General features: G+C 46.0%; 1 protein-coding gene across 1 annotated transcript in view; it reads right to left on the bottom strand.

The window, feature by feature from the left end:
• acadm (acyl-CoA dehydrogenase medium chain) overlaps positions 1-11,146 on the bottom strand; it is a 28,323-nt gene extending 17,177 nt beyond the window's left edge. The window contains exons 1-4 of the mRNA XM_084328005.1: positions 11,065-11,146; positions 8,254-8,359; positions 8,067-8,164; positions 5,697-5,766 (exon numbers count right to left, since the gene is read on the bottom strand). Coding sequence (XP_084184131.1) covers positions 5,697-5,766; positions 8,067-8,164; positions 8,254-8,359; positions 11,065-11,079 — 289 coding nt within the window. The 5' untranslated portion in view covers positions 11,080-11,146. The remainder of the gene's footprint in view (positions 1-5,696; positions 5,767-8,066; positions 8,165-8,253; positions 8,360-11,064) is intronic.
• Positions 11,147-12,389: the final 1,243 nt, after the last annotated feature.

Here is a 12,389-nt window from a genome sequence, read left to right as displayed (position 1 = left end):
GACACATCGACCGCTTACCCCCAGCAATAGACAATCGAGCACTGGACGACCTGTCCATCAGAGTGCAGTCCCTGGTAGGGATGTTGGGAGCGCAAAGAGAGAAGGGGAAGTATGAACTTTACGCCAACTCAAATGTGGAAAGGATCCTGGAGAAGCTGCCGCCCGCTCGTCAGGAGCGCTTTAGGCGGCAGAGGGACCACAGAGACCCGAATGGCCCCGAACCGAACCTCCTCGATCTAGCAGACTTCCTGGCGAGAGAAGTCAGCAGCCTACGGCTAGATACATTCGGACGGAGCACCCCTGGCTCCAGAGAAGGAACCAGACGACTAAATGATGGAAGAAGATCGGTGACTGTGATGCACCAATCGGAGTCAGTACCGAGCAGCAGGAGCCACAGTACCCCCTCCAGAACGGAGAAGTGGAAGATAGTGTGCCCCTACTGTGAGAAAGAACACTGGCTAGCGCAATGTGACTCCTTCCCCAAGCTGAACGCGGAGGAAGCAGGTCAATGGATAAAGTCCAACAAGCGCTGTTTTCGCTGTGCGCGCTCACACATGGCAGCCGAATGCCGCTTAAAGAAAAGGTGCACCAAGTGCGATGGAGCCCATCTGGACATACTTCACAACAGTAACAGACGGCGCCCTTCACCTGCACCATCCAGCCGCAAAGCGAGCGTCATGTACATCGATCCCGCCAGCAGCAGTGGAGCCCGAGTACTCCTAAAAGTAGTGCGTGTGACACTAAGCTACCAGAATAAAGTCCTGGACACTTACGCCGTCCTCGATGACGGGTCAGAGAAGACCCTGCTGCTCGCCTCCGCTGCGGCCCAGCTAGGGCTGCGGGGAAGCGAAACCCAAATGACAATTCGGACAATAAGACGAGATTTGAAGACGATAAAGGGCGAGAATGTCTCATTCTCTATCGCAGCAAGCGGCCAGCCTGAGCGACGGTACCAGATTGCAGACGCTTTCACCAGCCAAGAAATAGGACTGTCGCGGTACACATACCCCGTCGCCAAGCTGATGGAGAAATATGCACATCTGCGCAAGTTACCGATCCCGCTCATAGACAATGCTATGCCGACCCTGTTAATAGGCTCCGACCATGCAGACCTCATTGTCCCGATAGACCGGGTTCATACCGGACCCCGAGGCTGTCCTGCAGCAGTCGAGACCCGTTTGGGATGGACTCTCCAAGGCCCGCTCGCCAAATCTCTCAACCGAAGTACAGCCACTAGATGTCTCCACTCCCGAGTCACAGAGGGAGAAACCGCACTCCTGCAACACGTAGAGCGGCTATGGAGCTTGGAACAAATGCCCTTTAAGAATGGAAAGAAAGACATTCGCTCTAAAGATGACATTTACGCCATTCACCTCCTCGAGACAGGGACCAAGAGAGTCCCGGTCAACGGCGTGTTGAGATACGCCACGCCACTCCTGCGGCGAGAAGGAATGCCTACTTTCCACGCCAAGACAGACGCCATAGAACGGTACCTGCTGAACACGGAGCGGCGCTTAGCCAAGAACCCCGCCCAAGAGAGTGTATACCGCGCTGAGATTGAGAAGCTCATCACAGCGGGACACGTCACAAAGATGGACATTAAAGAGGCTGACCAGACCACTGAATCGTGGTACGTGCCCCACCACAAGGTCCATCACAACGGTAAAGACCGCATAGTATTTAACTGCAGCTACCAGATCGGATCCCAAAATCTGAATAAAGAGTTACTGCCCGGTCCCACACTCGGCCCCTCCCTACTCGGCGTTCTACTCCGCTTCCGCCAGGAAAAGGTGGCCATCAGCGGGGACATTAAAGGAATGTTCCTGCAGGTGAGATTAGTAGAGGCGGACAAGCCCCTGTTACGGTTCCTATGGAGAGAGAAGCCAGGAGATGAGCACCCAGCCATCTACCAATGGGAAGTCCTCCCCTTCGGAACGACGTGCAGCCCCTGCTGTGCGACATTTGCACTACAGAAACATGTAGCAGAGGACCCAGCAGCGGACGAAGAGATCTACACAGCATTTGTCCTCGCCCGCTCGAGAATAGCCCCACGCAAGCAACAATCTATCCCACGTCTAGAGCTCTGCGCAGCCCTAGCCGGAGCGCACCTAGCCACGCTCATCCAACGTGAGCTCACCATACCGGTGTCTAGAACAATCCTGTGGTCAGATTCCACGACGGTACTCGCCTGGATCAAATCGGACTCATGCAAGTACAAAGTCTTCGTGGGAGTCAGAGTCACCGAGATTCAAGACTTAACCGAAGAGTTAACCGGAGAAACAGAGTGGCGCTACGTTGATACAAAACAGAACCCAGCTGACGTCATCACCCGGGGGATGCCCCTGGATGACCTCACCCGTCGCAATGTCTACAGTGACGGCCCCGCATTCCTAAGACTCCCGGAAGGACAGTGGCCCATGCCTATCCCGAGGGAAGCAAGTCCAGAGGAGGTGGAAATTAAGAAGTCTGTGTTCTGTGGATTGAGCACCGTAGCCTCCACCGACCCTAACATAAACGATTGCACGTCCATAGAGAGTGCACAACAAAGAACATTCCTGCGGTACCACCCGGAGTGCAAGTCCCCCGCTGATATGTCAGCAGCTAACTACGAGGAAGCAGAATTGCTTCTACTACAGCGAGCCCAGAGAGACTCGTTCCCCGATGAATTGGCCTGTCTACAGGGAGGAAAGCCCGTCCCATCCGACAGCAGATTAATTCACCTGGCCCCCGAGAGCGACGCTCACACCCTCATCAGAGTGGGTGGTCGCCTACGCAGAGCCCCCAATCTACCGGATGACATTAAATACCCGATCGTATTGAACAGCCGACACAAGGTCACAGAGCTGATTATAAAGAAATACGATGAGGATGTACATCACGCAGGAGCAGAAAGAGTCTTCGCGGAAATCAGACGTCGTTACTGGATCCTACAAGGAAGAGAGGCGGTACGACGCTTCCAACGAACATGTCTAGACTGCCGCAAGTGGCGCGCGCAGCCCAGCATACCAAGGATGGCTGACCTTCCTCCATGTCGCCTCCGAATCGGTGACAAGCCATTCCACTCAACGGGTATGGACTGCTTTGGCCCGCTGCACATAAAGAAAGGAAGAGGAACCGAGAAGCGGTGGGGTATTGTATTCAAATGCATGACCACCAGAGCGATACACATCGAGCTTCTCCCGACCATGAGCACAGACTCATTCCTTATGGCCTTCCGTAGATTCATATCACGGAAAGGAAGACCGTCTACCCTATTGTCCGATCATGGGACAAACTTTAAAGGCGGCGAAAGAGAGCTGAGAGAGAGCTTCCAAGCTATGGGCCCAGAACTTAAGACCCACCTCGCTCCAGCACAGGTTGATTTCCAATTCAACCCCCCAAACGCACCCCACTTCGGTGGCACTTGGGAACGAGAAGTGCGCTCCATAAAGACAGCCCTGTACGCAGTACTTGGGGCCCAGACTGTGGCGGAAGAAGTCCTAATGACAGTCCTCACGGAGATTGAGGGAGTACTTAACTCGAAGCCCCTCGGATATGTCTCCAGTGATGTGGCGGATATCGACCCAGTTACCCCCAACACACTCCTGATGGGGCGGCTAGATCCCACATTACCCCAGACAATGTACCGGCCTGAAGAAGCGAACGGCCGACGAATGTGGAGGTACAGCCAAGTATTAGCCGACAAGTTTTGGAACAGTTTCCTACTGCACTACCTACCGTCTCTACAGACCCGCCAGAAGTGGGTAAAGGAGAGAGACAATTTGACAGAAGGAACAGTCGTCATGATTATTGATCAATCACTGCCCAGAGCTATGTGGCCGGCCGGCCGCGTAAGCAAAGTGATCACCGGTGCCGACGGCAAGGTCCGAGCAGCTGAAGTGCTCGTCCAGGGTCGCACTTACACCCGTCCCGTGGCAAGGCTCATAGAACTGCCTCGACTCCCAGACACAATCGATGATGACCATGACCCTACAACCCTATGACTTTGTGAAGTTGACTGACCCCTACAGCAAACCCTTATGTGTAAATAGACAACGCGATTAATCTGTCTCCGTTTAACTGATTAGGTCTGGGACCTATTCAGGGGGTGGCTGTTGTGAAGGGCCAGATTAAACCGAATATATATATTTATTTATATATATATATTTAATTGTATTTGTATATTCTCTAATATTCCCTGATATCCCTTGTATATTCCTTGTACAATATGCATTGAATATCCATTCTAGCCTACTGAACATCCCATAATAGTCTCCATTCTACTATTGGTCGAGACCTTGGTGCCAGGCTGCCATACCCCTCAGACCCAGTTCAAACGTACCGCTCGACATGTACGAACAAGTCCTAGTTCCGCGTAGGAATTTGGCTACCGCACCACTAATGGGACTATTTGTTCATAGTGCGTATATATACTGCGCTACTAAAGTAGGACTTTCTTTTCAGTCCAGTTTCTTACCCTCCAATAGAGTCACAGACGTAAAGCCTCCCCGCGATGCCACGTGTGGGAGTAAGGCCAAGTTCGACCTACCATCGGTATTGAGACATCGTGTATATTAATATTTGAATAGTCATATTTGGCACTATATCGTCGAGTTGGACGTAGTCTATTAAGCTAATAATAGTCTGTTAATATATAGTGCTTCGTGCGGTGAGAATACTACCGTAGTCAGTACCCCATCGTTTCGGGCAGAGAACTGGCTGCTTACCCAGGGTGGTTGACCCTATGTGAAGCTGCACCCGAGGAGCCCCAGAGCCGACGAGCGAGTGGACCTGTATACCGGATTATTCTACCGACGACAGCCCGCCTTCCCAGGCACGGATTATGCTTTGGATACTTTGATTATTCTATGGATAAAGACCCCCGACACTACCGTGTGTTGGAACCCCCCCCCCTGGAGAGGACGCAAGGTGAGGAGACGCTCTGCAAGACGAGGTCTCTCCACATCTCTCCCCCGTGGACCGGAGAGAGCCGGCCCACAAAGAGTCCACCTGCTTTCATCTGTGGTCCAAGGATCGCCGGCGCATTGAACGGCACTACAGTGGGTTCTCCTGGGATACCCTTGGCCGGACGAGGCAGCTGGATTCTACCCCCCCCCCCTCCTACTCCTGTCGGCTTACAAGCGACCGGATTAACCCCCTCTAGTGTATCCAGCCTATAATCATTAAAGTATCATTGCTGTTATTCCTTAACTATTCCAGGTCGTATATTTACCACCTGCGCCTTCAGAGATTGGACATTATCTATTGATATACCGACGAATACTCCTTGCCATAAAAGAGCATACTATTTCAATTCATAAATGTAATTAAGTGATTAAGTGCTTATTCTACACACCATCGTTGTGTAGGAAATAAAGACCTGTTTCTAATTCGTACATTTGTGTTGGATCCGTTTCATCTACGTGAGAGTGTTCATGATAATATATTTATGCCGTGTACTGGGTGGCCGAATATTAAGTACAAAGGTAGTGGTAGTAAGTATCATATCTAGTAATACAGTCAGGGAATTGTACCCCTCAGTTACACAGAGTTAATTATATTGTTTACACTATTATCATCTATTATTACCCTGGCCATACCTGTACCTCCCCACACTGCTATGATGCCTGAATTTCCCCCAAGGGACCAATCTTAATGTACAGGTAACAGGTCATGTGAAAAAGCCCATTGGGAATTGAGCGAGGCAAAAGACGTACCGTATTCCTCTGGAATATGAGAGTTCATCAGGCCGAGCTCCCATGCTTTCGTGATGATGGGGAAGGGATACTGCAATAAAAATACAGTTAATTCTAGATCCATTTGTCGATGCTAGGTCACGGACAGTTCCCCATATAGAAATCCATTACTAAGGCATTCCATTTCCAACAATGTTCATCCGTCAAGCTATTTTTTACCTAGACCACTAGAAAACTAGAGCCCAACTGATTTTAAGCACTGATGCCGTAATATAGTAAAATATTCCAATATTGATTCTATTTACTTATTATAAATGTAGTCCCACACTTTACCCCTTCCACCCTCAGTCATCCATAATATATATATATATATATATATATATATATATATATATATATATATATATATATATATATATATAAATAAATAAAAAGGGTGAGAAATTAACTGAAAGATTTGAGCTGGAAACATGGAAACAAATAGTTTGCATTGCATGTTATATTCTATATTCTATTTTAAATAGCTTAATGTTCACTAATGATGAATTTATCTTTATATTTAGGTAACAGATTGTAATGAATGTCTCTAGCAAAACATCTGATGTCCTCTCTACTAACTTTAAACCATGTATTCTCTATGCTATATCAAGCTATATGTCGATGTCCTCTACTAACTTTAAACCACATATTCTCTATGCTATCAAGCTAGATCTCTGATGTCCTCTACTAACTTTAAACCATGTATTCTCTACGCTATCAAGCTAGATGTCTGATGTCCTCTACTAACTTTAAACCACATATTCTCTACTCTATCAAGCTAGATCTCTGATGTCCTCTACTAACTTTAAACTACATATTCTCTACTCTATCAAGATAGATCTCTGATGTCCTCTCCCAATAGCTTTAAACCACATATTCTCTACTCTATCAAGCTAGATGTCTGATGTCCTCTCTACTAACTTTAAACCACATTATTATCAACTCTATCAAGCTAGGGGTGACAGTGGCTCAGGAGGTAGAGCAGTCGCCTGGTAATCTGAAGGTTCCCAGTTCGATTCCGTCTCCTCCCGGCAACGTGTCGAAGTGTCCTGACTCCTTGAGCAAGACACTTACTAGATCCACAAAGAATGGATTGCACAGAGCAAGTTGCACCCTTACTTACAATTAATTATGAATTGAAAATGGGGGACCCTGATGTAAACAAGACGAAAGTCTTTCTCTGGTCTGCATCCCCTTAACAATTGTGTGTATTGAGCCGTACTGTATTGTACCCATTCTGCAATCTGTTAATAAAACTTCCATTCAATCAATCAATCTGCACGGTGATTGATTGAATGAAAATGTTATTAACAGATTGCAGAATGGGTACAATACAGTACGGCTCAATACACACAATTGTTAAGGGGATGCAGACCAGAGAAAGACTTTCGTCTTGTTTACATCAGGGTCCCCCATTTTCAATTAATAATGAATTGTAAGTAAAGGCGCTCCCATAGTCGAGCAGACTGTACACAGAGCAGACTCCGCGGAGGTCCGCGCGGCTCTTTGAGCTTTGATCTCAGCGGACAGCAGACCCACAGGTGCGAAGCTACTATTTTCTGACGCGCGGACATCCGCGCCGCTGACTTGGTGTCACACAAAACGCTGCTCGGCGTTTTGGTTGACATCAAACTGCATTTAATGTGACGCCGATCTGCATTTTACTCTGACCACTCGCTCCGTGCCAAGAGAGATGTTTGAATGGCTTTTCTAAATGAAGTGTGTAAAATTGCCAGTTTTATTTCGAAATATTGGAAACGGACCAATATTTTTAAATAAAACTGGTGCTTTTATTTCATGCAATGAGTGTTTCATTTCAGCACCACGCGCTGTCCACCTCAAGCCTATACGGTACATTGCATCTCGCTGCCTATATACCTGTTATTCAAGTGCGTAAAACTTTTTTTGTGGGAAATGTAGTAAAACTGGTGCGAGAAATGTAGGAAATAGACCGCGGACGTCCGCTGAGATCTGCTCGACTATGAAAGCTCAAAGAGCCGCGCGGACCTCCGCGGAGTCTGCTCTGTGTACAGTCTGCTCGACTATGGGAGCACCTTAAGGGTGCAACTTGCTCCGTGCAATCCATTCTTTGTGGATCTAGCTTAACCTCCTAACTGCTCCCGATGAGCAGGTTGGCACGTTACATGGTTACCTCTGCAGTCGGCATATGAATATGTGAGTGAATGGGTGAATGTGAGGTATAAGTTGAAAAGCTCTTTGGATAAAATAACTATATAAATGCAGTCCATTTGCTATGAGACTCATGCAGACATTGCTGCCGAGTCTATTAATCGGTCGAGCTCTATATACAAAAGATACGTCGTGTCTCCCCCCGCGGCTGCAATAACTCACTTCACCACTCCTGTCGTAGGCCGCGGCAGCGGGAACTATCTCCTCACGGGCAAACTTCCTCGCCAGCTCCTGAAACTCTTTCTGTTGATCAGTCAGCTCTGTTGACAACAGCAGTGAGGCCCTGTGAGTCTCTCCCTCGGTCTAAAAATAACATGCAGGTTTTGATGCTTCGCAGCCTAGTACTCACCAAAGCAGAAGCCCTGTGATGATTTCTGGGTGCTGGCAGCTGCCTTCGCACTGGTTGCAGCGGAACTCTGGAGCCTGATGCCAGTCTGCACGCCGGCTCTCAGCACCTTGAGGAGGAAGAGTAAGAAAAGAGCAAATCAATAACTATCCTATGCCTGACCTTCAAGTGACAGGGTCACAAACAGCAGGGCTAGCCTTAGAATGGATGATATTCCATGCATTGCATGGATTCCATATACAGCCATAGAACGCTCCATGTAATTTGCATTCCAATTTGTGTAATAATTAACTCATTTAATTGGCGAGATTTAGGGTAAGCTCTCGTCATTCCTTTGAAAGTTATGACAGAAAGGTATATTTAGTCAAATATATCCACTTGTTGTCCATTCTGTGTACAGGACAGGATGGCAAACAATTATCACATGAAAACTTCCGTTAATCACAAATATTGTAAATGCACCTGGCTCATCAACGGAGGTTTTCATGTGATTGGTTTGGTGCTGCTGTGTTTGTCATTGATTGATTGAAAACTTTATTAACAGATTGCAGAATGGGTACAATACAGTACGGCTCAATACACACAATTGTTAAGGGGATGCAGACCAGAGAAAGACTTTCGTCTTTACTTACATCAGGGTCCCCCATTTTCAATTCATCATGACATTTATGACATACAGATATACAGTACTGTTACATCCATTCCAGACATTTATGACATACAACATATACAAATATACAGTACTGTTTAAGAGACAGATTATAAAAGAAAATATATACATTTGAGGGGAAAGAAAGTGTACATTGGAGGGGGTTGGGTGGGTGGATGGTGGGGGGGGGGGGGGGGGGGGGGGGGGTTGGCCATTTACCGGGGCCAGTTTCGAATTGCAGCCTCTCGTAGGTGCTCTTTGAGAGCCGTTTTGAAGGAGGGTAGGGAAGGGATTCACATTATTTTACGGCTGTGGGTAGGTCGTTCCACATTGTTGTGGCATAATTGCTAAACGTGTTTAGTCCCTTGTTTGAGCCTAATCTGGGTTGAACATGATTTGTGGAAGTCCCTCTGGTGTTGTGATCGTGGTATTCACTGACCTTTGGGGAGTATTTCGACATGTACATGGGTAACCTAGTGGTGTAGTGCATCTTGTAGACCAGGCCCATTGCAATAGTTGCTGTACTCTGTCGTCTACTCTAAGCCATCATAGGTTGTCAAAATGGGCAGGGGTGAGGTGGGTTTTAAGAGTAAGGTCGAGCAATAGCCTGACCAGTTTGTTTTGTGATGTTTGTAGTCTTGTTTTAGGGCCTTTGTGGTGCTTTGGTACCATGACGTGCAAGCATAGTCGTATTACCCTTGAATGAGTCCTCCTGTTAGAGTCTTCAATGTATTCTGGAATCAGAGGAGATCCGGTAGAAGAATCTTGTTCGTTGGTTGACTTTTTTGATTACATTGGTTGCCATTTTGTCACAGGAAAGATTTGCCTCTAGGATGGAACCCAGGTATTTCATCTTTCCTTGTGACAATATTGTCACCCACTGTAACAGAGAAGCCGTCGGTCTTGCCGAGTTTGTTATTTGATCCAAAGAGAATGGACTCTGTTTTACCCAGGTGTAATGATAGTTTGTTATCAGCGAGCCAGGTGCAGATTCTGCCAAGTTCAGAGCCGAGGGCTTTTTCAACCTGCAACTTGTCAGAGACCAGGAACAAGTTGCAGTCACAAGCTGATGACATGTAATTTGCATAAATTAGGAACAGTAACGGTCCTAGTATGCTTCCTTGTGGAACACCACAGCTCACTGGGAGGGGCGTTTACCTCTACCATCCGTTCTCTCCCCTCCAGGTAGGATTGCATCCAGCTCACTGATGAACTATCAAAACCAATTGCTTTCATCCCGTCGCGTTACACAGAATGTGGTCCGTGTGAATCTCGTGGAAATGTAGATATGTTTTTTGCCAGAACTTTCAAAGGAATTTCATTCTATGTGACAAGAGGTGACAGAGTCTTAGCAATTAATTATTGGGTGAGAGGATTCACAAATTAGAATTCCCCAACAACAAATTGCATGAACCGTCCTATGGCTGTATATGGAATACACAGATGATAGAATGTATGGCATATCAGCCATTCTAGGGCTGGGCTGGTTGCACAATTTACACAATACACCCCGATGTAAACAAGACGAAAGTCTTTCTCTAGTCTGCATCCCCCTTAACAATTGTTTGTATTGAGCTGTACTGTATTGTATCCATTCTGCAATCTGTTAATAAAGTTTTCAATCAATCAATCAATCAAAACAGCTTCAGGGAACATTACAGCAGACAGAAACATTTTGAGACAGTCAGTAATTCCTACACATCAAACATAGAACATAAAATGTAGCCCCTTTCGTGACTGTGGTAATAACCCTGAATAACCCTGTTGCGTGCATCACAGTCACGAAAGGGGTTACATAAAAATGTAAAGTACAAGACATCATTCTTCGACACTACACGCTAATTATTGTTTACCTGACAGCAGCTATATCGCTAACAACGTTTTTGAACTGCATAACGGGTGTTGGCGGTAGTGAATAAAGTAACGACGAGTTATTGTAGAACTGTCTAGAATTGCAATGCTGTCAAGTGTCATTGCTTCTGGGTCACAATCCGCGTCAGCAGGTAACAGTTAGCCTACTGAGCCAACACACTGACGTCGCTAACAGCATTATCTTGATTAGCACGCAGTCAAAGGAGAAATAAGCCCAAAAGATAATGTTAGGACACCGAATATATATATATTTAAGAATGTGAAATATGTTTGCAGATTTCGTTCATATTTACCTTATTAAAGAGCATTGTTGTTAACGTTACAGAAGACGCTGTGGTGAAATGCGCGAACGCCACTACCAGCTTTTGTCCTAGATTTTTCCAACCAATCACAGGAGTCAATTCAACCACGTGGTGTTACGTGTCATCCGGGAGTTGACTTTTGCCCCACTTTCTGAGCTAAAGTCAAGTTAACCTTTACCCAACCTCCTCCAATGTACAGTTTCTACGTCAAATGTATATACTTTTTTTTCTGGACTCTTTTCGTATCACAAACAGTACTGTATTTGCAAATCTGGTATGTCATAAATGTATAGATATAGCAGTACTGTCTATCTGTATGTCATGTAGTATGTCATGTTATGATGAATTGAAAATGGGGGACCCTGACCCAGATTTCTCTGGTCTGCATCCCCTTAACAATTCTATGTATTGAGCTGTACTGTACTGTACCCATTCTGCAATCTGTTAATAAAGTTTTCATTCATTCATTCAGACTCAATGGATGAATGAATGAATCAGAGATGTTTCACATTTATCAAATACATACATTAAAATAAAGCCCTCCTAATGTACAGTCCCCTCCCCATCATATGTATATACTCTGTCAGGATCTATGGGTAACAGTACTGTATATTTGCATATCGTATGTCACAAATGTAACAGTACTAAATACCTGTATGTCATGTATGTCCCTATGCCATAAATGTTATGTATGTCGTATGTCATAAATGTCCTGATGAATTGAAAATGGGGGACCCTGATGTAAACAAGACGAAAGTATTTCTCTGGTCTGCACCCCCTTAACAATTGTGTGTATTGAGCTGTACTGTATTCTTTGTACCCATTCTGCAATCTGTTAATAAAGTTTCCAATCAATCAATCAATCAATGGAGATGTTTTTGTTTTTGAATGAGCTCTTGATACAAGGACTACACTAGACGAGTTATTAACTGTATTTGTTGCATCTCTTGTGGCTGTAAAATGTTTGTGAACACTGGAATAAAATATATCTATATTCTGATTTACAAACCTGGGTTAAAAAAGTAGCTTATTTTCCATATCATCCCATTCTCTGTTCTCCACTTTAGACTCTGCAGTGGTGGGATATGTACACAGTTGCTTTGCTTAAGTGAAAGTAGAAATACCCAGATAGAATAGTACTCTGGTACTCCAGCCACCCAAACAACTGCCTCTTTGAACTGCTGCAGTCAGGCAAGCGATACCGGAGTCTCATGGCAAGCACAGAAAGACTCAAGCTTCTATCCCCAGGCCATCAGGATCAGGCACGTGCACACATAGAGGCCAAGGGGTGCCTGAGCACCTGCCTTTTTGAGCCT

Source organism: Notolepis coatsorum, assembly GCF_963971535.1.
Source record: "Notolepis coatsorum genome assembly, chromosome: 13".
Classification (NCBI taxonomy): domain Eukaryota; kingdom Metazoa; phylum Chordata; class Actinopteri; order Aulopiformes; family Paralepididae; genus Notolepis; species Notolepis coatsorum.
The sequence above is the reverse complement of the archived record's forward strand: the minus strand, read 5'-3'. Positions and strand labels throughout refer to the sequence as shown.